This window comes from Balaenoptera physalus, assembly GCF_965194825.1.
Source record: "Balaenoptera physalus genome assembly, chromosome: 2".
NCBI lineage: Eukaryota > Metazoa > Chordata > Mammalia > Artiodactyla > Balaenopteridae > Balaenoptera > Balaenoptera physalus.
Genome location: NC_138883.1, coordinates 116,140,355 through 116,166,833, shown reverse-complemented (window position 1 = coordinate 116,166,833; position 26,479 = coordinate 116,140,355). Strand labels below are relative to the sequence as shown.

The window sequence follows — 26,479 nt, the reverse complement described above, 5'->3', positions numbered from 1 at the left end:
TACTTCAGATTACTGTATGAAGTTAATGGAGTTTTTAGTAGGTTTTTTTATTTTAATGCATCTCTGAGTAATATGAATGTATTTTTGAATGTTCTTAATAGGTGTAATTCTCAAATAATTCTATAACCTGAGTTTTAATTACAGTGCTATGATATAATTACTTGGTTTTAAGGTCTTTACATATGTAATTATTACAGACATCACAGCGTTTTTCCTCAGTTGATGAAGAAGCAAAGCTTCATAAGACCATGTCTCAAGGAGAGATTACGAAGTTGGCAGTGAGACAGAAGGCTTCAGATTCAGATATAAGGTATAAAGCATACACTGACTGTTAATAGGGGTAATATAATTTTATTTACTAATAGACCATAGTTAAATACTGAGCATCTTTTTAAAAGCATAATTGATAGAATAGCTATCAATTTTGAAAGTTTTGAAATTTATTTTTCAACAAATACTAAGTACCTACTGTGTGACAGTAGCATAAATAATTCAGATATATATAATGAGCTTTGTCTTTTTATATGTTTAGCACTGTGATTTGGGCAAAGTCTTTACTTCATTATATGACTTAGGATTTTTGGTTGTAAAAGAAAAGAGATTAGACCAGATTAGATTGAAAATATTTTCCACTTTTGGACTTGAATTCTGTCCTGAGTTAAGTGTTTTACAAATGGAACTGGAAAAGACTTTCAGGAACTAACTCTGTTCTCTTTAGGAGAGTATATGAAGTTTTTATGTATCAAGAATATGTCTTTGTCCCTTACTGTGTTATATAAGGCAATTGGGCCCTCACTGAACACTTGAATATCTCATTGAAATCTATCTGGTTCATAACCCTATTAAAGATCACTTTCTCAATGACTGTAGAGGCATAATCCAAGGTAACCCAAATCTAGAGCAGATTATGCTGGAGATCAAATTTTGGGAAACAAAATGTAACATAGAAAAAACATACAGGTGGAGATAGCAGATTAACTATATACATTTAATTTCCACATCCTCCTAAAATAACAAAACCTATACAGGACAAAAACAACAGGAGACAGCAATAATAAAAACGTGGAATCCAAAAAGTAGATAGACACATTTTAAATGTCTTTGTAGATAGGAGAAAGTTGAATCCTAAACCAACTGGGTAAAACTGAGAAAGCAGCATCTGGCTGACTGGTCTTCCACAATCCTAGCAGAAAACAGGAGATTTATTTTCTGGAAAGGATAAAACAGAAGATTTCTGCACTTGGAGGTAACCAGATACAGTTGAGGACTGGGGTACATATTTGGAACAGGGGGATTTAATGAATGTTTACATACTGAATGTTAAGATCCCCCAGATTTTTTTCTGTATTCAGCTTCCACGTTTCACATACTGTCTAAGCAGATGATTCAAAGAGTCTTTGGGACTTCCATCCAACCCTCATGGAAAGACCTAAAGATATTGCTATCAGGGGCTCTCCCTACAAATTGGACCAGCCAGATAACCCTACAAGGACGACCACAGTTTGGAAGCCCCACCAATGCACACTAGACCTTCCAAGAAGCTTGTTTATACCCTACTTTTGATCACCACACATTTGAGGAGACATCTGAAGTGAAAGAATCTAAAACTAATGGATAAAGTACGACTTGGAAGCAATAAACTATACAGGGGAAGGAAAACTTCAAGACAGACAAATACAACTATCAGTAGACCTTCTGCATAAATAAATATAACTACATTCATGAAACCAAACAGAATACTTTAAAGGGAAACATTCATAATAAAAAAGAGTATTTGAAAATTGAAACTGTGATAGCATAAAGAAGTCAGAAGAGTTAGAGAGAAAGTTGAGGACATCTGTCAGAAAGTTGAGCCAAAAGACAAAGGGATAGAAGAGACAAGAAAAGATAGGAAAATTATAGGAGCAGTTCAGGACATCCAGTGACCCACTGATAGGAGCTCTGGAAAGATAGGACAAAGTAAAAATAAATTAATTCAAATAAATTTCATGGAACTGAAGGACTTGAGTTTCTATAGATTGAAAGGGCCCCCTGAGGGCCCAACATAATGAATGAAAATAGACCCATACCAAGAGACACGTCATCATAAAACAGTAGAGACAAAAAACATCTCCATTATGATGGTGAAAGTAGCTTTTCAAGTGATGGTTGTACAGCAATCACTGAGGGAACCATGCCAGATTAGAGCAGGTTAGATGGCTCTGGGAAAGATTTCTTCAAGAACATGGAACTGATGGTGTACCTACTATGTTTCAACATGTTGAGAGAGATGCAAATGGAGAGACACTTGGAGGTGAATTGGGTGTAGGAAAGTGTGCAAATGTAAAACAAAACACTAACTCTAGAAAAATATTGGTTGTGGAGGGTACTGTATGTCTCAGTTGTGAATATTATTTACAGAGTAAAAAAATTAGTGAATACTACTAAAAGAAAATACTGTGTATTGATCTAACTAAAATTATGATATTCTGTTGCGGGGATGTCTGTGTTCGTGGAGGGTATAGAACTGGAGTTGGAATATGCTTAATTATTATTTGTGGTCACAAATATGATAGCAATATAAGTATGGTAAATATTAAAAGAATCAGCTAAATAAATTCAAAAGGGTTGCTCTAGGGAGCAGAAAAGAAATGAGAATGGCCGGAGAATGCTATCATTTGTAATAAGTCTTGTAGAACAATTTCCATTTATACTATATGGATGTATAGGATTAGTAATAAGCTATTAGAAAAAGAAGGAAGCATGGATAAAAGAACATGGGCTTCAAAAGCAGACAGACCTGATTTTAACTTCCATCTCCATCAGCCCTCTGAGCCTCAGGTTGCTCATATGTAAAGTTAGGATAAAAATACCTATTTATCATGGTAGTTGTGAAAAGAAGGCATCATAAGTAAGGCATAGTGCCTGGCTCCTAGTAGATGCTCAAAAAAAAAAAGGAACCAATAAATTAATGTACAAGTAAGCCTCCTAGTACGAGGTTAGGATATATACTATATGGTCAGTAAATGTGAACTGTTATTATCTCAGGATGTTTCCTTGATTTATATGATGGGAGAGAGTATATAAGCACTAAGAATGAGACAATATAGAGCATAGTAGGTGTGATTCTCAGCTTCGTTACTCACTGGCTGTATAACCTTGGGAAAGTTACCTAATGTTTAAGCTACCAGTTTTTCACCTGAAAAACGGTTATGGTTTGAATGTAAACTTGTTGTTGTAGTTAATTAAGGTAATTCTATATAAGCACTTGTACCTGGAGCATGATAACAACTCAGATAAATGGTGGTTTTTGTTAACATCCCTGAGTCTCATTATTTCTGTATTCAAGATGAGGAAACTATCATTTACCTTCCAGATGAAGTTTAAATGTACAATTGAAGATTAACTATGACTAAACTTAACTGTGAAGGTTAAATGAATTAATTCAAATGAAAGGTGTTCATATAACTTAAAGTGACGTACAGATATTGTCAATAGGACATGCTAATTTCCATTGTTACTTTTTTTTGTTTTTTTGTAAACAGACCTCAGAGAGCTAAGATGAGATTCTGGGCCAAAGGGAAACAAGGGGAGAAGAAGACTACCAGAGTGAAACCTGCCACCCATTCGGAGGTTTCGGTACTCTTTGCTGGCTCAGATATGATTCCAGCTCATCAGTTTCCAGATGGTAAAAATGGACAAAGGGTGGAGATTGTCTTCATAATTTCTGTTTACTCTTTCTGAAAGTTTACTATCCCTCTAGTATTTGTAATGGTAATCCTGTTGGTGAGATATTCTAATGAGATAGGACCAAGATTGTTAAGTCCCTCCTTAACTAATAGATAATTATAAAATTAAATTTTACCTATAATAGAAGTTTCAGGGAAGTGTGGCACAAAACAGTGAAGTAACAACAACTTCAAGAACAATTGTGAATCTTCGATTAGCCTCAGTTTTCTAAAGTGTAAAAATCTAGCCATCATTCATTCACTTAACAAATGTATATTCCTAGTAAAAATTAATGACAGCAGCTAATTTTTGAGTGCTTACTACATACAAGGCACTGTACTAAGCATATTGTATGTATTAACTCCATTGATCCTCACAACAATTTTTTGAGGTTGATATGATTATTATTCCCAGTTTATAGATAAGAAAGCTGAGGCACAGGGAGTTATTTGCTTATACACGTATAGCAATTGGCAGAGCTGAGATTTGAATTCAGACAGTCTAGCTCCAGAGTCCGTATTCATAACCATTGTGCTAAAGTACCTACTATATGTTCCTGGGACTTTATAGTGGTAGCTGTTATTTTAACTTTCGGGGCATCAATCATAGCACATTAGAAAATACCCAACAGTTAGTTCATCTGTTGAGATATGGCCTTTCTAAATGCTAGAATTATTAACTCTCTAAGGATTCCAGTAGTCCCAGTATTAGAAGATTAGCCCATTCTTCCCAAGCCCTTTGCCCAAGTATGTATGAACGCTTTTAATTACCATGTAAAGATGCCAGCTATCTTAAACAGGGATATACATCAGAGGTGGATGTGTAGTAATGAGTGGGTAAAATACCGGTGGGTGGATGAAATATCAGTATTGAATAAAATAGAAAGAGACCCTAGGAAGAAAGTTATTATCTCTAAGAAGAGATAGAACAGGCCCAGTTAAAATAAGTAAACAAAACTTCTCACATCTAGAATGAGATAAAAATAAAGGGACAAAGGATAAGATAAAGGGAGGAAAGATCAAGTTTCACATGGGGAATGGATCAGCCAGAACGGAGGCATCTGTGTGTCAAAGGAAAAACTGGTAGAAATTTAATTAGAACCCTGTTTTTCTGTCTTGTGGCTTTGCTCCTATCACTTTGCAAACTGATATGGATAAAGCCAGTAGTAAATTAAGTGAATACTACAGGTTCAGTTTGGAAAATTTGGAATTCCTAAGAGGATCCATTTGTTTTATCTTATCTGGTTTACAGTAGTCATTCTAAATTTTTCATATTTCACAGTTATAGTCTCCACTGCTGATTTCCAAGAAGGAATTAGGAAGCTCTTTGGTTGAAGTATATATTATTAGCAGACTTCATTGTGTGTTTGCTTAATAAGGATACATGTATAAAACTTGATTGTAGCCTTTTTATTTATCTTTGGGTAGAGATTTATTAAGGTAGCCCTTGTTTTTAATGCTGAAATTGTATTATAGACAGTTTCTTTAGTAACTATTATTTCTTTTAGTATAAAGAACGATATTGACTTTGCTAAATGAAATAATTAGATACTTATATATCTAGGTTATATAATGGAATTAATATTAGTTGACACCAATTTGAATATACTTATATCCTATATCTTTATAATTTTTATTCTGGTGCCATATCTCAAGTTTGTTTCACTTCCTGCCTAAGGTGGCATTTAGCAAGTAGGAGGCTATTTTTTTTCCTTTATTGTCAGAATTAGCTTTTAGATGGAATGAAGATATACCATTGGACAGAAGGTAAGGTAAATAATATGTGGGGAAAACATATGTGAAATGGGGCCAACTTTCTCATCAAGCCCCAGGTAGGCGTTGGCAAATCCAGTGTAGTTCTAGATTATAATGGACTACGTGGAACCCAATTTCTCTGGTGTAAACAATTGCAGAGAAAATTTGTTGTGTTTTCCAATATTATATACAGAGCTAGTTAATTCCAGGAATTATCTGAGAAATTCATACAGTTATTTGGGAAATATATGTGAAAATCCTAAATAGCAAGGAGACACAGGCAGAAGTGAACCAGTTGAGTTACCTGGTTCCCTAAATAGAGGTTGCCAGCCTAACACCAGATATTGTCACTGAAGCATTTATGGCTTTAGACCCTAGTAAACAAATAATAATAATTATCAAATTTCACTGGCTTATTGGATTTGTATATAGCTGGATGTTCTTTCAAACAGATATAGTAAAGCTATGACTAGGTTAATAGTCAGCATTTAACATGCTAGTGTGATTGTGTACTCTTCTTTCTTTTCTTTGGGACTGAGGTCTTTGGGATCCAGGCTTCAGTTCTACAAGACACTTCCATCCAGATTTTCAGTATCAGACCTCATCTCTTTGGGAGACACGATAGCATTTCCCATTGAAAAGTGATAATTCTTAAATACATTTTCTGTACAAATGTACAGTCTGGATTTACTGCCTAACTGCCTGAACTTAAACATTAATGTTACTTTACTTTTCAGATATTTACATGTTTCCTTCAGTGACTTACTAAAGGAACTTAAAAAGAAGGATGTAGAGATTTCAGTATTTTTACTAAAAGAAATTTTTTTTGGACACTCTATCTTGATTTATAGAATTATCTCAGAATCAGCCAACACCTCCTTTGAGTCCAGAATTGCCTGGGAGTTGCCGGAAGGAGTTCAAAGAGAACAAAGAGCCTTCTCCAAAGGCAAGGCGCAAGCGAAATGTGAAGATCAGCAGCGTGGCTTTGGAGTCTATGCATTGGCAAAATGACTCTGTCCAGATCATAGCAAGTGCCAGTGATTTAAAAAGCATGGATGAATTTCTTCTGAAAAAGGTACACTTTGCTTGCTCAGTTAGGCCCCTGAGCGGCTTTGACTGTGAAATGCTTGTATATCAGGATATGCCCCCTAAAGTATATATGCTTCAGTAAGTTAGAGTGTCTGTTTCTTTACCAGAAAGGTGCAAATAATAGGATTTGTATGAGTCAGACTGCGTAGACAGGATTTAAAGTTTTAGGCTTTACTGTTGACTTCAGTTTTACCGTAACTGTCATGTTGTATTCTGTATGGGAAGGTGAGGCTTGTCATTGCACACTTTGAGTTGTCTTTTTGGTAGCAGAACTGTGGAATCATACAATGTTAGAAGGGACTTTAGAAATCATCTAGTAGTAATAAAACTTTGGCTATCTGGTCATGCTTTTATCTGGGTCCCATGATAGTTTGCCCTTTCAGGACGGTCATTGTTGAAGAAACAGTATGTGTCCAGAGTGGCATTCACTTCTTTTCAATTTAGTTGACTGTGTACAAAATCTCTTTCTGTGGTCCCCAGATGAATGACCTAGATAATGAAGACAGCAAGAAAGACACACTAGTGGATGTTGTATTTAAAAAAGCTCTGAAAGAATTTCGGCAGAATATCTTCAGCTTTTATTCATCTGCATTGGCGGTAAGTTAAACTGTGTCAGGAGATATTCAGAAGTTCAACATATGAAAAATTTGACAATGCCATAAAAAATAATACAGGGGCCATGTTCGACTAGAGATTTCTCCAGTGTCTTCTTTTTGTTTTAGGGATAGATAGGGAAAAATATACTGACTGACCTCAGATTAATAGCATTCTCAAATTTCCCTGAGCAGTTTTTTTTTTCCCCCTGTTATAGGTATATTTTCATCTTAAGATATTGAATTCAGATATTCTAGGTATGATTCTTTTTCACCCAGTGGCTCTTTACTATTTTGACTTCTCATGATCCTTTTAGCTCTGGCTCCAGCTTCTAATTCTCATTTGTGTTGGAATTATACTTTTTTATTCAGTAGAATTAGAGCAGTTTATGTTCACTGATTTCTATATATGAGTTTGTATCACTTTCAGATTTACCTATACTTTCATATGATGTTGGTCATGGTTTAGAAAATTTATTATTGGTGCTAAAGTATAAAATAATGCTTTTGATCTATAGAATCTTTATTAGTATCTCTGAATTGTCATATTTATTCTATAAAAAATAATTTGTATTTAATTGGTTTTTCTTTGTTCAACCTGTAATTTAATGTGTAAAGAGAAATCAGGAGAACTTTCCTATGTATATTCTACTCAGTATAAGATTTTTTTGCCTTTTAAAAATAGGAACCATGCAGTCTTAGCAATAATTTCAAGACCATAATAAAGTAGTAATCAGGCTACGGCAAATGGCTAGGTTTGGGTAGAGACAATGTTGGCCATATTTTTCTAATCCTGCTAACTGCTTGTCATGCTTCATACCTTTATTTTCTAGATTAGGGACCAATATACTTTGTATCACATAGGAAGAGCCAACGTTATGAACTAGAGCTTAATAGTGGTTTTCTAACCCTGGATCAAAGAGGTTCAACTTCTAATTCTGAGGAGGTGAAAGAGAAATACATTTTAAATGTATATAATACGTTTTGGTCACTTAAATGATGTTTTTTTCTTTCTCATGAAGACTCCACACCTCATTTAAATAAGTTAAAAGGAATTCCATGTAGATTCCTTTGCAAGAAATACGGTGTTATTCTAAGCATGTCATTCTTCTTTGGAAAAATGAATCAAAGTAAAGGTTGCCTAATGTTTCACTAGGCAAGAATTCAGGTATTCACTTTTTCAGTTTTAGAGTGGAACTATCTAAACAAAGTTCATTTCTGGGGATAGGTAATTAAGAGGGATGCAAATAATCTTTATAGCTAAATATAGTTAAAAATTCCCAGGACTTTCTCCAATTATTACATTGTTTAAACTGTTAGGTATTTTACTAAAATTTAGCAGGTTTTATTCTGCAGACATTCCATAGTAGAGTGGGAATTTACAAATACCACATGACCTCATGGACATGCCCATTAGAAAGTATATCAGGATCCTAATTTTTATTCAAAATAACTACCCAATAAAAATTGAATCAGTCTTCTATATATAAAGAATTTCTTCATAAAACCTTACATTTCTTCTCTTATTGCTTATTAGATAGATGATGGGAAAAGCATACGGTATAAAGACCTCTACGCACTATTTGAACAGATTTTGGAAAAGACCATGAGGCTTGAGCAGCGTGATTGGAGTGAATCTCCAGTCAGAGTTTGGGTCAACACTTTTAAAGTGTTTTTAGATGAATATATGAATGAATTCAAGACTCTGGAATATATACCCACAAAGGTAAATATATTTTGATTTCTAAAAGGATTCAGTTATGAATTCTTCTTAAGAATCTGGGACATCTGGTATTTGAGAAAAACATTACAGTGAACATGTCAACTACTTTAGCACTACTTTAGATCCAGCAAACTCCATTCTGTCCTAAAAGTTTGTCAGACTGTATTATCAAAGCCTTCTGCCATTGCCATTAATACATTCTTCACTGAGTTAAAATATAATGTTGTGCCATTAAGATTATACCCTCAGCTTTGATAGAGGTCAGTACATGAATTTCCTTTTGAAAAACAGTGGTTAAAGACGTGATTCATTGTATCATCTCGTGGCCTTTATGTAAGGACCCACGAATTATATTTCTCCTTGAATTAGGTTTTAGGAAAATGTATGTTTCTGAAAATCTATATAATAGTAATAATAACCTTTATTTATTGAGTACCAGGAATTATACTAGGTGTTTGATATTTTATTTACTTCTTGCTTCAGCCCTATTAAATAATTATTATGAAATTCTTATTACAGAAGAGATAGTGGGCTTAGGGGAGGTTGTCAGTGTGTTTCCTTTCAGTACCCCAGCTGAAATAATTAGGTATCTGATTACTGGGTAGCAGGAATACTATTAATCCTTTTTATTGTCTCCCATTTTATTTTCATTTATTCTGATTTATGTATATTTAGATTTATAAAACATTTGAAATCATTTTGAAGTAATCAGATATAAATAAATCCTTGAAAATTCTTCTGTTCTACATCTAAGCTGAGATCTTATGTTATGCAGAAGAAGATTCTTACTAGGCTTATACTGCCTTTGTTTGTAATTTTGAAAGGTTAGATTGAGGTTGTTCTCTACTATGGCTAACAGGAAACGTCATATGTAAAAGAACTTTTCCATGTCCCAGATGATACCTTTTTTAAAAAAAATAAATAAATAAAGTTATTTATTTATTTATTTTTGGCTGCACTGGGTCTTCGTTGCTCTGTGTGGGCTTTTCTCTAGTTGCGGCGAGCCGGGGCTACTCTTTGTTGCGGTGCGTGGGCTTCTCATGGCGGTGGCTTGTCTTCTTGTGGAGCACGGGCCCTAGGCGCGTGGGCTTCAGTAGTTGTGGCTTGCAGGCTCTAGAGCGCAGGCTCAGGAGTTGTGGCGCACGGGCTTAGTTGCTCCATGGCATGTGGGATCTTCCCAGAGCAGGGCTCGAACCCATGTCCCCTGTGTTGGCAGGTGGATTCTTAACCACAGCGCCACCAGGAAAGTCCTCCAGATGATACCTTTTTTTAAAATTTAATTTTATTTATTTTTTTGTACAGCAGGTTCTTATTAGTTACCCATTTTATACATATTAGTGTATACATGTCAATCCCAATCTCCCAATTCATCCCACCACCAGCCCCCCCGCCACATTCCCCCCTTGGTGTCCATACGTTTGTTCTCTACATCTGTGTCTCAATTTCTGCCCTGCAAATGGTTCATCTGTACCATTTTTCTAGGTTCCACATATATGCATTAATATACAATATTTGTTTTTCTCTTTCTGACTTACTTCACTCTGTATGACAGTCTCTAGATCCATCCATGTCTCTACAAACGACCCAATTTCATTCCTTTTTATGGCTGAGTAATATTCCATTGTATATATGTACCACATCTTCTTTATCCATTCGTCTGTTGATGGGCATTTAGGTTGCTTTCATGACCTGGCTATTGTAAATAGTGCTGCAGTGAACACTGGGGGACATGTGTCTTTTTGAATTATGGTTTTCTCTGCGTATATGCCCAGTAGTGGGATTGCTGGGTCGTATGGTAATTCTATTTTTAGTTTTTTAAGGAACTTCCATACTGTTCTCCGTAGTGGCTCTATCAATTTACATTCCCACCAGCAGTGCAAGAGGGTTCCCTTTTTTTCACACCCTCTCCAGCATTTGTTGTTTGTAGATTTTCTGATGATGCCCATTCTAACTGGTGTGACGTGATACCTCATTGTAGTTTTGATTTGCATTTCTCTAATAATTAGTAATGTTGAGCAGCTTTTCATGTGCTTCTTAGCCATCTGTATGTCTTCTTTGGAGAAATGTCTATTTAGGTCTTCTGCCCATTTTTGGATTGGGTTGTTTGTTTTTTTAGTATTGAACTGCATGAGCTGTTTATATATTTTAGAGATTAATCCTTTGTCCGTTGATTCGTTTGCGAATATTTTCTCTCATTCTGAGGGTTCTCTTTTCGTCTTGTTTATGGTTTCCTTTGCTGTGCAAAAGCTTTGAAGTTTCATTAGGTCCCATTTGTTTATTTTTGTTTTTATTTCCATTACTCTAGGAGGTGGATCAAAAAAGATCTTGCTGTGATTTATGTCAAAGAGTGTCCTTCCTATGTTTTCCTCTAAGAGTTTTATAGCGTCCAGTCTGACATTTAGGTCTCTAATCCATTTTGAGTTTATTTTTGTGTGTGGTGTTAGGGAGTATTCTACTTTCATTCTTTTACATGTAGCTGTCCAGTTTTCCCAGCACCACTTATTGAAGAGACTGTCTTTTCTCCATTATATATCTTTGCCTCCTTTTTCATAGATTAGTTGACCATAGGTGCATGGGTTTATCTCTGGGCTTTCTATCTTGTTCCATTGATCTATGTTTCTGTTTTTGTGCCAGTACCATATTGTCTTGATTACTGTAGCTTTGTAGTATAGTCTGAAGTCAGGGAGTCTGATTCCTCCAGCTCCTTTTTTTCCCCTCAAGTTTGCTTTGGCTATTCGGGGTCTTTTGTGTCTCCATACACATTTTAAGATTTTTTTGTTCTAGTTCTGTAAAAAAATGCCATTGGTAATTTGATACGGATTGCATTGAGTCTGTAGATTGCTTTGGGTCGAATCGTCATTTTCACGATATTGACTCTTGCAATCCACGATCATGGTATATCTCTCCATCTGTTTGTGTCATCTTTGATTACTTACATCAGTGTCTTATAGTTTTCTGAGTACAGGTGTTTTAATAACCTTAGGTAGATTTATTCCTAGGTATTTTATTTTTTTGTTGTTGTTGCAATGGTGAATGGGATTGTTTCCTTAATTTCTCTTTCTGATCTTTTGTTGTTAGTGTATAGGAATGCAAGAGATTTCTGTGCATTAATTTTGTATCCTGCAACTTTACCAAATTCATTGATTAGCTCTAGTAGTTTTCTGGTGGCATCTTTAGGATTCTCTATGTATAGTATCATGTCATCTGCAAACAGTGACAGGTTTACTTAATCTTTTCCAATTTGAATTCCTTTTATTTCTTTTTCTTCTCTGATTGCCATGGCTAAGACTTCCAAAACTGTTGGATAATAGTGGCGAGAATGGGCATCCTTGTCTTGTTCCTGATCTTAGAGGAAATGCTTTCGGTTTTTCACCATTCAGAATGATGTTTGCTGTGGGTTTGTCGTATATGGCCTTTATTATGTTGAGGAAAGTTCCCTCTATGCCTACTTTCTGCAGGGCTTTTATCATAAATGGGTGTTGAATTTTGTCAAAAGCTTTTTCTGCATCTATTGAGATGATCATATGGTTTTTATTCTTCAATTTGTTAATATGGTGTATCACGTTGAATTGCATATATTGAAGAATCCTTGCATCCCTGGGATAAATCCCACTTGATCATGGTGTATGATCTTTTTAATGTGCTGTTGGATTTTATTTGCTAGTATTTTGTTGAGGATTTTTACATCTATATTCATCAGTGATATTGGTCTGTAATTTTCTTTTTTTGTAGTATCTTTGTCTGGTTTTGGTATCAGGGTGATGGTGGCCTCATAGAATGAGTTTGGGAGTGTTCCTTCCTCTGCAGTTTTTTTGGAAGAGTTTGAGAAGGATGGGTGTTAGCTCTTCTCTAAATGTTTGATAGAATTCACCTGTGAAGCCGTCTGGTCCTGGAGTTTGGTTTGTTGGAAGATTTTTAATCACAGTTTCAATTTCCTTACTTGTGATTGGTCTGTTCATATTTTCTATTTCTTCCTGGTTCAGTCTTGGAAGGTTATACCTTTCTGAGAATTTGTCCATTTCTTCCAGGTTGTTCATTTTATTGGCATAGAGTTGCTTGTAGTAGTCTCCTAGGATGCTTTGTATTTCTGCAGTGTCAGTTGTAACTTCTCCTTTTTCAGTTCTAATTTTATTGATTTGTGTCCTCTCCCTGTTTGTCTTGATGGGTCTGGCTAATGGTTTATCAATTTTGTTTATCTTCTCAAAGAACCAGCTTTTGGTTTTATTGATCTTTGCTATTGTTTTCATTTATTTCTGCGCTGATCTTTATGATTTCTTTCCTTCTACTAACTTTGGGTTTTGTTTGTTCTTCTTTCTCAGTTCCTTTAGGTGTAAGTATAGATTGTTTATTTGAGATTTTTCTTGTTTCTTGAGCTAGGATTGTATTGCTATAAACTTCCCTCTTAGAACTGCTTTTGCTGCATCCCATAGCTTTTGAATCATTGTGTTTTCGTTGTAATTTGTCTCTAGGTATTTTTTTATTTCCTCTTTGATTTCTTCAGTGATCTCTTGGTTATTTAGTAACGTACTGTTTAGCCTCCATGTGTTTGTGTTTTTTACGTTTTTTTCCCTGTAATTGATTTCTAATCTCATAGTGTTGTGGTCAGAAAAGATACTTGATATGATTTCAGTTTTCTTAAATTTACTGAGGCTTGATTTGTGACCCAAGATGTGATCTATCCTGGAGCATGTTCCATGTGCACTTGAGAAGAAAATGTAATCTGCTGTTTTTGGATAAAATATCAATTAAATCTCTCTGGTCTGTTGTGTCTTTTAAAGCTTATGTTTCCTTATTAATTTTCTGTTTGGATGATGTGTCCATTGGTGTAAGTGAGGTGTTAAAGTCCCCCACTATTATTGTGTTACTGTCGATTTCTTCTTTTATAGCTGTTAGCAGTTGCCTTATGTATTGAGGTGCTCCTATGTTGGGTGCATATATATTTATAATTTTTATATCTTCTTCTTGGATTGATCTCTTGATCATTATGTAGTGTCCTTCCTTGTCTCTTGTAACATTCTTTATTTTAAAGTGTATTTTATCTGATATGAGTATTGCTTCTCCAGCTTTCTTTTGAGTTCCATTTGCATGGAATATCTTTTCCATCCCCTCACTTTCAGTCTGTGTGTGTCCCTAGGTCTGAAGTGGGTCTCTTGTAGACAGCATATATATGGGTCCTGTTTTTGTATCCATTCTGCGAGCCTGTGTCTTTTGGTTGGAGCATTTAATCCATTCACGTTTAAGGTAATTATTGATATGTATGTTCCTATTACCATTTTCTTAATTGTTCTGGGTTTGTTTTTGTAGGTCCTTTTCTTCTCTTGTGTTTCCCACTTAGAGAACTTCTTTATCATTTGTTGTAGAGCTGGTTTGGTGGTGCTGAATTCTCTTAGCTTTTGCTTGTCTGTAATGCTTTTGATTTCTCCATCGAATCTGAATGAGATCCTTGCTGGGTAGAATAATCTTGGTTTAGGTTCTTCCCTTTCATCACTTTAAATATATCATGCCACTCCCTTCTGGCTTGTAGAGCTTCTGCTGAGAAATGAGCTGTTAACCTTATGGGAGTTCTCTTGTATATTATTTGTTGTTTTTCCCTTGTTGCTTTCAGTAATTTTTCTTTGTCTTTAATTTTTGTCAAATTGATTGCTATGTGTCTCTGAGTGTTCCTCCTTGGGTTTATCCTGTATGGGTCTTTCTGCGCTTCCTGGATGTGGGTGGCTATTTCCTTTCCCATGTTAGGGTATTTTTCCACTATAATCTCTTCAAGTATTTTCTTGGGTCCTTTCTCTCTCTCTTCTCCTTCTGGGACCCCTATAATGCAAATGTTGTGTTTCATGTTGTCCCAGAGGTCTCTTAGGCTGTCTTCATTTCTTTTCAATCTTTTTTCTTTATTCTGTTCCACAGCAGTGAATTCCACCATTCTGTCTTCCAGGTCACTTCTCTGTTCTTCTGCCTCAGTTATTCTGCTATTGATTCCTGCTAGTGTATTTTTCATTTCAGTTATTGTATTGTTCATCTCTGTTTGTTTGTTAATTCTTCTAGGTGTTTGTTCTTTAATTCTTCTAGCTCTGTGTTAAACATTTCTTGCATCTTCTCTATCTTTGCCTCCATTCTTTTTCCGAGGTCCTGGATCATCTTCACTATCATTATTCTGAATTCTTTTTCTGGAAGGTTGCCTGTCTCCACTTCATTTAGTTGTTTTTCTTGGGTTTTATCTTGGTCCTTCATCTGATACATAGCCCTCTGCCTTTTCATCTTGTGTGTCTTTCTGTGAATGTGGTTTTTATTCCACAGGCTGCAGGATTGTAGTTCTTCTTGCTTCTGCTGTCTGCCCTCTGGTGGATGAAGCTATCTAAGAGGCTTGTGCAAGTTTCCCTATGGGAGGGACTGGTGGTGGGTAGAGCTCGGTGTTACTCTGGTGGGCAGAGCTCAGTAAAACTTTAATCCGCGTGTCTGCTGATGGGTGGGGCTGAGTTCCCTCCCTGTTGGTTGTTTGGCCTGAGGTGACCCGACACTGGAGCCTACCCAGGCTCTTTGGTGGGGCTAATGGCGGACTCTGGGAGGGCTCACGCCAAGGAGTACTTCCCAGAACTTCTGCTGCCAGTGTCCTTGTCCTCACGGTGAGCCACAGCCATGCCCCGCCTCTGCAGGAGACCCTCCAACACTAGCAGGTAGGTCTGGTTCAGTCTCCTATGGGGTCACTGCTCCTTTTCCTCAGTCCTGATGCGCACACTACTTTGTGTGTGCCCTCCAAGAGTGGAGTCTCTGTTTCTCCCAGTCCTGTCGAAGTCCTGCAGTCAAATCCCACTAGCCTTCAAAGTCTGATTCTCTAGGAATTCCTCCTCCCATTGCCAGACCTCCAGGTTGGGAAGCCTGACGTGGGGCTCAGAACCTTCACTCCAGTGGGTGGACTTCTGTGGTATAAGTGTTCTCCAGTTTGTGAGTCATCCACCCAGCAGTTATGGGATTTGATTTTATTGTGATCGCACCCCTCCTACCGTCTCATTGTGGCTTCTCCTTTGTCTTTGGATGTGGGGTATCTTTTTTGGTGAGTTCCAGTGTCTTCCTGTTGATGATTGTTCAGCAGTTAGTTGTTATTCTGGTGCTCTCGCAAGAGGGAGTGAGAGCACGTCCTTCTACTCCACCATCTTGAACTGATCTCCAATACCTTTTTATATTTAGCTCTAGGATGGAGGGTTTTCTAGAGCCAAAATATGCAAAGTGCAATCTTTAAAATTAATAATCAGGTAATTAATGTTTAAAATAAAATAATCATTTAAATTAATAATGGTGTGGCTTCTGGGCAGAACTGAGGTTTAAAAAGATAATTTCTGAAGTATCCTTCTATTCTGTTGCTTTTATGAGCACTGTGTTTTACTAAACATAAATATTTTTTCTCACATATGCTTACTAGCACTGCACATTTCCTCTTGAAGAATAAGGACCTGCTTTTATTACCTGTTGAGCAAAAATCTCAGCATTTGAAAAGAAGTAACAAATTATGTTAGTCTTTGTTATATCACATTTTCTGTATTTCTCTCCAACCAGGTGCCAAAAACAGAGAGAAAGAAAAGAAGGAAAAAAGAAACTGATTTAGTAAGTTGTAATCTATTTTTTTAATGTTATTAAAAAGTAATTTTTTAGACCACCAGTCTGAGCTGTATCATACAGTATTTCTGTGAAAATATTTAAAGAATAAGTTTATCAGATGCCTAGGGGGTAATCATTTACTTCTTTACAAAAATTTAGAATGAGAAATGTGTCTTGAATTCTTTGGCTTGACTTGTTATTAATGGTGCCTTCCTAAAATGGTAGAAAACTGAAATGTTTACTCATGAAAAGTACAAGTATGATCCCTTTTCAGAAGCAGGGATAGGGAAGGAGTTTTTTAAGGAGCTCTCCCTCCTTTCTGAAGAATATGAGGACTATTTAGGATTTTACAAATGTAAGTCCTAATTCAAGAGACATTCCCAAAGGCATTTGAGCATATTTTACCATTGTTCATGTTCTTATCTTTTGTATTATGTCTCTATTGCATACTTTACCATAATCTCTGTAATTACAAGGATGAGTTAAGCCCTAGAGGAGCTCATAATCTGCTAGTGAAGGCAGGCATTTAAAAAATTACTACTTTCAGATGTGATAAGTATTATAGTAGAAATAGTACAAAGTGCTGTGGAAATACAGAAAGAGAGAATGAAGGAATACTTTACAGAAGAAAAGATGTTTTTGCTAGTTCTTATCAAGTGAGTATTAGTTTAGACAGGCAGTATCTAGCCAAAGGGAAAGAGTATATCCAAAGACACATGAGTGAAAAACCTGGCATGTTGAGCCAGTAGCTTTAATAGGCTCAAGTATTGCATGTTTATGTGGGGGTGGCTGGAAAAGTAGTTAGAACTCTGGCCAGCACCCTACCTCCAAAATACATCTAATATCTGACCATTTCACACCACCTCCACTGCTATTACAGTAGTCCAGTAATACTATGTGTTGTCTCATAATTGATCTGCCTTCTTATATTCTTCTCCCCTTACAGTTTTCTACATAATAGCCATAATGAACATTTTAAAACAAAAATCAGGTCATGTTCCTCCTCTACTCAGAACTCTCTAGTGACTTCCACTGTTACTCAGAGTAAAACTCAGAGTTCTTACCATGCCTACAAGACTTGACATGATCTTGACCTTGACTTCTCTAAGCTTCATTTCTTCCCACTCTCCCCCTGTTCCCTCTGCTTCAGTTGCATTTGCTGCCACCACCTTCTCTTCTTTCTTCCCAAGTTGTTTCCCCTGCTCGTCCTGTCTTCCTCCCTTTCCCCTGAAAATGTTAAGCTTTAGGGCCTACAGAACCTGCATTCACCCCTGCCAATGGCAAATTCTAATCCTAGAATATTTATTGTTAGCCTTATTAATAAATCAGGATTATAAATCATCCCCTATCACTTGTAAACCAAATTCTAAGGTTTTTTAGATCATTGCTTGTCACTTTTCTACTGTGTGTGTTAGAAGCATGATCTGACTCTATTTTAGCATGATCTTACCTGTTAAAGAGTTTCTTCCTTTTCATGGAAGGAAAAGGAATCCTGAAAGTAGGATATTTAAGCCCTTAGCCTGGCTTACTTTTGTTCACCAGTGGAGAAACTTTAGACAACTTAATCTTTGAGTCTCAATGTCCTCATGTATATAATAGGAGTATATATTATATAAAATAGGAGTAAAATAGGATTACATAAAACAGGTGTAATGCCACCCACCACTGAGGATTTTTGAGATTGTGTATGAAGTAAAGCATAGGGAAGGTGGAGAAGTAACAGGAAGGCACCTGTTATTTAACAGGTAACAGTGTTTAAGCCTTTTAAACAGTGTTTAGGCCTTTTATACATTTTAAGCCTTATAAGAATAGTCTTTTTCATATCGATGAGGGAAAGAACAATACCTTTTTCATATCGATGAGGGAAAGAACAATATCAATGAGGGAAATAACAATAAAAAGAACATATCGATGAGGGAAAGAACAATATCGACGAGGGAAAGAAATGAGTAAAGCATATGACATTAAAAAAAAAGAAAATTCATTAATTCAACAGCTATTATATTTCAGGGCCTGTGATAAGTGCAGGTCATAGAAAGAAATGTTAAGAAATATATGAATAAATGTTTATACTTAATAGTATTCAAATTAAAATGAAACAACAGTGATTTTCTACTTTGTCCATCTATGAGCAAAGCTAAATTAGTTACCTAGTTTGGAAAGATAAATAAATATATAGATTTTTTTCAATACTGCAAATGGGGTTATTTGCATAACCTTCTTGGAGAAGGTACTTTAATAATGGTGTATTAAAAGCCTTAAAAATATTGAAAACAAAACCAAAAAACCTCTGACCCAGCAATTCCGCATACAGGAATTTATCCAGTGGATATATCAGTTTGTTCACACTGACATGTACAGGCTCTTTATTGAAGAGGAATTTGTAATAAATAAACGTTTTGAAAACAACCTAAATCAGTAAGGAAATGGTTAAATAAATTAGATACATCTATATAATATAATACTGCTTGGCACTAAAGTAAGAGAAACCATTCTCCAAGATGTTTTATTAATTAAAAAGAGCTAAGAGCCAAACACTATATAGAAAGCTACTATTCGTATATTTTTAAAAAACCAAAATACATTTATAACTGTACTCACACACACACACACACACACACAAAATATCTGAAAGTATACACAGGAAACTGGTATCAGTGATTATTTCTATAAGAGGAACTAAACAGTTGGAATTCAGAGGTGAAAGAAAGATTTTCATTGTACTATTTTGTACCTTTTGATCCATTTAGAATAAAGTAATTTTTAAAATGAAACTAACTTAATATTAAGAGTTCCAGTAGAGGAAAATAATGTGCATGTGTGTGATTTACAGTTTCATTAAATAGAAGGATATCTGTGTGATAAAATGTCAATATCTGGGAATATTTGAGACACCACAGAGCCAAGGTCATATTATAAAGCTGTGGGATGGATGAACTGTGAGTTAGATCTTTTTCGTTTAGTTAGTTGGTTATTTGATTAATTAAGACAAAAATGACTACTAATACTCCCCTACATGTATGTATGTATGTGTAAATGTGTGTATATATGTATTTTTTATTTTAAAAAATTGAGATATAATTGACATATAACATTATACTACTTTCAGGTGTACAACATAATGATTCAATATTTGAACTATACCATATAGTTACCAAAATGGTAACAATACCATTTTACAATCCCACCTGAAATATCTGAGGATTCCAGTCTCTCCACATCCTCACGAATAGTTAGTTTTGTCTAATAGTTATAGCTATTCTAGATGGTATGAAGCGGTTTCCCATCATGGTTCTGATTTGCATTTCTCTGATAACTAATGATTTGAGCATCTTTTCATGTGCCTCTTGGCCATTTATACTTCTTTGATGAACTGTCTATTCAATATTTTGCCCATTTAAAAAATTGAGTTGTCTTCTTATTAATGCAGTTCTTCCTGTATTCTAGGTACAAGTCCTTTATCAGATATACGATTTGCAAATATTTTCTCTGAGTCTGTGGTTTATCTTTTTATTTTCTTAATGGTACTTTGAACTAAAAGTTGTAAATTTTAGTGAAGCCCAGAACAATGGATTTTAATGTTACAGAGTATGAAGAGTTGATTGGTGTGGTTTTAGATTCCATATTTCAGTTAACCTTTAAGTTACCATTTGCAGAGTTTTAATATTGTGTCATTTTCTGAAAGGACAATTAAATTATTTTTCCATTTTCAAATTTCATATCTGTATGAAGCTGAATTTTCTTCATATTTTTCAAAATTAATTGCATACTGCCACCAGATTGCATACAGAAGTGGATATGAGAATCCAGTTGTCTTTTATTAAGCCAGACATCAAAGAGGTTTACAAAAATGTAAAACAGTACCCCTCTTGTCAGTACTTTTTTTGTGTGTTTTAAAGATACAGTTGTTTTTCATTAAAATGTTACTTATGTTAACATGGAATATGTTTAATGATAATTTCAAGTGAATTGGATAGTTAAATTTTTTTGTTTTAATTTCTAACTCATAACGCATATAAAGAGAAGTATCTTGAGATCATCAGTAATTTTCAGAAGTGTGAAAGATTCTTGAGGTTAAAAATAATTTGAGAACCGCTGCTTTTAATTTAACATGCTGATTCAGAGTTGCATAAGACAGCTCTTATATGTTTATAGCATTGTTTTCTGATTTTCATATAAGTTGGTTTTGTCTCTACTAGATTGTTCACTTTTTGAAAGCAGGGACCATATGTTTTACCTTTATTTTATTTCTCAGATCATAATTCTCCTCCTGGAATAAGTACCCAATGAAGACAACAGGGAATTGAAGGATTTCCCATTGCCCGACATGTTAGGGCAGCATTTACTCTGTTGGCTTTAACATAGATAGCTATATTTTTTCCTTCAGGTAGAAGAGCACAATGGTCACATCTTTAAGGCCACCCAGTATAGCATCCCTACATACTGTGAGTACTGTTCTTCTTTGATATGGATAATGGACCGAGCCTCTGTTTGCAAATGTAAGTATGAGAGTTCTTTGAGGAATTTTTTTAACCACTTGATATTTCTGTTTCCATGAGTTTTCTTATATCTTCTTTAACATTAAGGAATAATTCACACTCCCTAATTCTTTAACTTCATCTCTCATTATAGTTCCCTTTACCTGCTCTTTGTTGGCAAATAAGATATTTTGGTGTTCTTTGGTCACTGTACTTGCAGCTCACTCCATCTGAAATGCTCTTCTCTCAGATGTTAGTATGACTTACTACTTCAGTTGATTCATGTCTCCACCCTCCTATCTAAAATGCCACCCTGTCCCCCATTTCTCTATCCCTTTACTCAGCTTTTCTAGTCTTTATAGTACTTATCACCACCCAAGATGATGTTAAGTATTCATTTGTTTTCTTGTTTGTCTGTCCCACTAGAATGTGCTCTCTATAAGGTCAGGAAACTTATCTGTCTCTTCTGTATACCTAGAAGTATACAGAACAGTTCTGGCACATTATAAGTTTTAGTAAATATTTATTGGGTAGATGGATCTATAGATGGTTGGATGAATTAATGAACAAATTCTTAGATTATAACCAGAAAGGTACTTTTTTCTACTGTAATCCTTTATCAGAACCTTTAAATCCTAGAATGTGAGTGGAGATTTTTTGTGGGTCAGCTTGGTTCTGGCTTACAGAGGGTCTTTAGCTTCTACTCCTGTCATTCCATACATCTATTCTGGTGCTTTTAATAATTTTGTGAGGCTTTATTTACTAGTGGGCCAGAACTGAATGAAAGAAATATTAGGAAGGGTTGGGTCCAGTATGACAACAAGGATGGAAATCATGTTCACCATAGTGAAATCAGCACTTGGATATTGCTGGATATGTTCACTTGTTCTATGGTTCAAAAGTGGTTTTCTTTTTGTTTTATTATCAGTAGTCAAAAAAAATTGCAGTGAAAGTGAAATTGGGAGTAGTTTGCCATGTACTTGACTGTTTAATGTTAGTCTGATTCCTGTAGGTTTGGTATGATTTTCTCTGTGATCTGAAACTGAAAATATAAAGAATCTGCTTTTTCTTTTTTTATGACTTGGGTGGGTTTGGTTTGATTTCTTTTTTTTTTTTTTTAATTTTTATTTATTTATTTATTTATTTTTGGCTGTGTTGGTACTTCGTTTCTGTACGAGGGCTTTCTCTAGTTGCGGCAAGCAGGGTCTACTCTTCATCGCGGTGCGCGGGCCTCTCACTATCGCGGCCTCTCTTGTTGCGGAGCACAGGCTCCAGACGCGCAGGCTCAGTAATTGTGGCTCACGGGCCCAGCTGCTCCGCAGCATGTGGGATCTTCCCAGACCAGGGCTCGAACCTGTGTCCCCTGCATTGGCAGGCAGACTCTCAACCACTGCGCCACCAAGGAAGCCCTGGTTTGATTTCTTAATAGCATTAACTAACTTTTTTTGTGCTTATACTGGTGATTTCGCCAGTACAGTGGTTTGGTCTCCCCTCCTTGATCTTGGCTTTGAAAACCCCTAAAGTCATGCTTTAGAAACTCAAGAAGGATATTCAGGTGTTGATGTGCAGGAGCCAGAGCTGGTGTACCAAAATGACATAGGCCAAGTATTTTCTCAGTATCCTCCTCTCAGCGTGCCCTTTGCACCTACTGCTGCCTAGCCACCCTGTTATCTCCTGCTCTGAGAAATTATTTCTGCTCTGAAGTTTTTCTTTATCTCATCTTCCCAATCACTACTGATATTCTTTATGTCCTGGTTCCTCAGAGCTCTATTCTGGACCTTCTAGGATAGTAAATAAGGCCTTTCTTATATCTTAGTATGCTACCAAATTTTTTATTTTATTAAAGGTCTTTGACAGTAATGCTTTTCTTACCCATTGGAATGATTCTTAATAGGTATTTCTTTCATTTTAGCAGATAGTAGAACAAATTTAAGAGGGGAACATGAGCACTGGTTTGTGAATCAGACCACAGAGATATATGTTCTGCTGGAATATGGTGGGGACAGGGGAGGAGGGGGGGGCAATCTTGAAAGAATAAAAAGCTTTTTCATAGACAGTGGTTAGAAATTTTAGGTATGTTTTTCAACTTCATTTTTCTGAATTGAATGAATTAAGACAATTTTTCATTCCAATACCATACAAAGTATATGTATGTGATACTATAGCAGTCTCAGATTTAAAGGAAAAAATTTATGCTCAGAATAAAGCAGTAAACTTATTAATTCTTGTCACTGATGTACAGACTTCTGAATATGCTACATTCTTAACCTATTTTTCAGTATGCAAGTATGCTTGTCATAAGAGGTGCTGTCTGAAAACCACAGCCAAGTGCTCTAAAAAGGTAAGAAGTTATCATCTATGAGTAATAAATAACAGGTCTGTTGGTTTTTCGTGCCTTGTAGAAGGAAATCAAGGCCTCTTTGATGATTTTATAGAGTAGCAGTTTTCAAACTTTTTGGCCACAAATCACAGTAAGAAATACGTTTTATATCATAATCCAGCATACACATATAGAGGGATGTGTATATGTAACTGAATTGATTTTCCTGGAACTATATGTACCTTTACTACATGGGAACTACTAAACTGATTTCACAACCGACAACTTATTAAAACGCTTCTTTTAAAGGTTTCCTACTTCTTTAAACACTCATAAGTGTTTCTAGAAATTGTCTTGAAAGTGGTAGGCTACAATTAAAGATTTTAACATGAACAGTAAAATTCACCAGCATAGTTGGTGTTGTTACATATTTCTACTTGGATACACAGATCTAAAAGATACTGAACATGTACTCTGCTACCTTTATGCTTCAATGAAGCAACAATTTTGGAAATATTTCAGGCTTTTATTGGTATATAATCACATTTTCTTATTTATTAGTCACATATAATTTTAACAATACTATGCAAATCTGAACTATAATAAAATGTGTGTGCATGTTTACAGCCCATGTATATAGTTTGCATCTGTTCCAAATTAGTAGACAAACATGGCAAAGTACAAAGAGAAATTTGACTCAGGGCTTAAAATACAACGAAGGTGGGGCATCTGCTTCCAGCTAAGACGGAGTAGCTTCTGGCAGACTAATATTCATGCTGAGAACAGCTGAAAAAAGTCTGTTGCCTAGCATTAGAAAGCTGCCCAGGCAAATTGAATTTAGGGGCCTAGATCCTACAGAGAAGAGAATTACAGATTGGTGAACCTATATCTGTGAGATGTTTCTCTCCTACTGGGAGTTTGTCAATTTTTGTTGTAGGGCAGGAAACCAAGATTCTGGGCAGAGGGCCACACTTAAGAGTCAGAGAAACCAGCAAAGCTCTTAGAAATCTGATAGAGTTAAAGAGACAGAAGTTGGAGTTTGGGATTGCCAGGACTTGAGGGACCATGATCCAAACATATAGAGAAGTGAGCCTGAAACTCAGAGGTTTTTCCCTCAAGGCATTTTCTGAATTCTTAAGCTGCACTGGGCAAGAGGCTAAGAAGCTAAACAGAAAAGCAGATTAGAGTATTTTGCAGTCTCACAGTGTCAAAGAGAGAAAAATTGGACTTGGATGACCCACCTTTGAAAAAAGACCCTAGTCAATACTCTAGACTCTTCAGTGAGACCTGTGAAGAGCTATACCCCAGGAAGGAGGATGAAGCATTGATAGCATTGATTAACTGAGTTTTATAAAAACTGCAAGGCAGTCCTTGATTGGATTAAGATGATCTCTTCCTTTTTCTAGCTACCACCTACAGAGAATAGGATGAACTCTCTCTAAAGAGAGATAACATTGTTGAGAACCTTTACAGTTTGTTCATATATGAAATTAGACATTAAGAAATTAGACATTAAGAAATGAGACAGACAATAAACAGACAATATCTGTAGACTCATAGATGACCCATTACTGAATTCAGACATATACTTAAATTTTAATTAATATGTTCAGATGCTGGATAAAAAGATTTAAAAAGTCTTTTTTATCACAAAATTGAAATATATATATAAAAAAGAGGCAAATGGAAATTATAAAAATAAAAAATGCAATTGAAATTGTAAACTCAAAAGATAGGTTTAACAGTGTATTGGCCATAGGAGAAGAGAAGATTGGTGAGCTGAAAAATAGATAAGTAGAGACATCCAAGCATGGAGAGTAAAAAGAATGGGAAAATACAGAAATAAACATAGAGACATATGGGAAAGGATGGAAGTTTCTTAAATGTGTGCAGTTGGAGTCCAGGAAGAAAAGAGAACAAGGGAGAAGCAGCATTTTAAGAGCTAATGGTCAACACATCAACCACTTTCAACCGAAAGTGGGATAAATACAAAGAAAATCGTACCAGATGAACAGTCCTCCAAATGGAAGAAAAGGAAAATTTCTTAAAAGCATTCAGAGGAGGGAAAAAAATAACTGCTGCTAAAGGAGCAGTGAAAAGACTGACAACTGACTTATCAGTAGAAATGATGGAAGCCAAAAAGACAGTGGCTTTGCATATTTTAAGTGTTATAAGAAAATAAAGCTAACTCAGAATTCTGTACTTGGTGACAGTAGCCTTCCAAAGTGAAAATGACTTGAAAACACTCCAGACAAAAACTCAGAATTTGTCATCAGCAGACCTGCAATAAAAGAAATACTAAAGATTCTCCAGGCAGAAGGAAAATGATCTCAGATGGAAAAAGAAGTACAGGAAGGAGTGAAGAGCTATGGAAAGAGTAAATAATATGTGTGAATATAAATGAATATTGACTAAAAACAATAATAATGTCTTGTGGCTTAAAATATAAAGAGAATTAAATTATGTGACAACACCACCACCAAGGTGGTTGGGTAAATGAAGTTAAACTATTCCAAGGTCCCTGGATTATCTGAGAAGTGATGGCACAGTGGTTAAGAATCCACCTGCCAAGGCAGGGGACATGGGTTCAAGCCCTGGTCCGGGAAGACGCCACATGCCGCGGAGCAACTAAGCCCGTGTGCCACAACTACTGAGCCTGTGCTCTAGAGCCCGCGAGCCACAACTACTGAGCCTGCGTGCCTAGAGCCCGTGCTCCTCAACAAGAGAAGCCACTGCAACGAGAAGCCTGCGCACCGCAAGGAAAGAGTAGCCCCCACTCATCGCAACTAGAGGAAGCCCGCGCACAGCAACGAAGACCCAATGCAGCCAAAAATAAATAAATATATTTGACTTAAGTATGTTATGAGTATTTGTTGTAGTCTTTAAAGTAGCCACTAAAAGAATAGCAAATGAATATATAGCTAAAAAGCTAATAAAGGTGGGAAAATGGAAAAACAAAAAATACTTGATTAATCTAAGAGAAGATGAGAAATGAGAGAAACAGAATCATAAATCAGGTCAAAGAAAATAAATAGTGGATTGATAGATATAAGTCCAAATATATTGGTGATTACATTAAATGTTAATATACCAAATACTTCCAATTAAAAGACTAGGATAGGGACTTCCCTGGTGGTCCAGTGGTAAAAAATCCGCCTTCCAATGCAGGGGACGCAGGTTCGATCCCTGGTCAGGGAACTGAGTTCCCACATGCTGCAGGGCAACTA

General features: G+C 35.8%; 1 protein-coding gene across 13 annotated transcripts in view; it reads left to right on the top strand.

Moving 5' to 3' along the window:
* Positions 1-26,479, top strand: part of MYO9A (myosin IXA) — a 285,101-nt gene that overhangs the window by 218,461 nt on the left and 40,161 nt on the right. For all 13 annotated transcript variants that reach the window (XM_082443570.1, XM_082443569.1, XM_082443573.1 and 10 more), the window contains 8 exons: positions 198-310; positions 3,525-3,667; positions 6,314-6,537; positions 7,032-7,148; positions 8,682-8,870; positions 16,413-16,460; positions 20,842-20,953; positions 23,212-23,273. In XM_082443570.1, the coding sequence (XP_082299696.1) occupies positions 198-310; positions 3,525-3,667; positions 6,314-6,537; positions 7,032-7,148; positions 8,682-8,870; positions 16,413-16,460; positions 20,842-20,953; positions 23,212-23,273 (1,008 nt within the window). The remainder of the gene's footprint in view (positions 1-197; positions 311-3,524; positions 3,668-6,313; positions 6,538-7,031; positions 7,149-8,681; positions 8,871-16,412; positions 16,461-20,841; positions 20,954-23,211; positions 23,274-26,479) is intronic.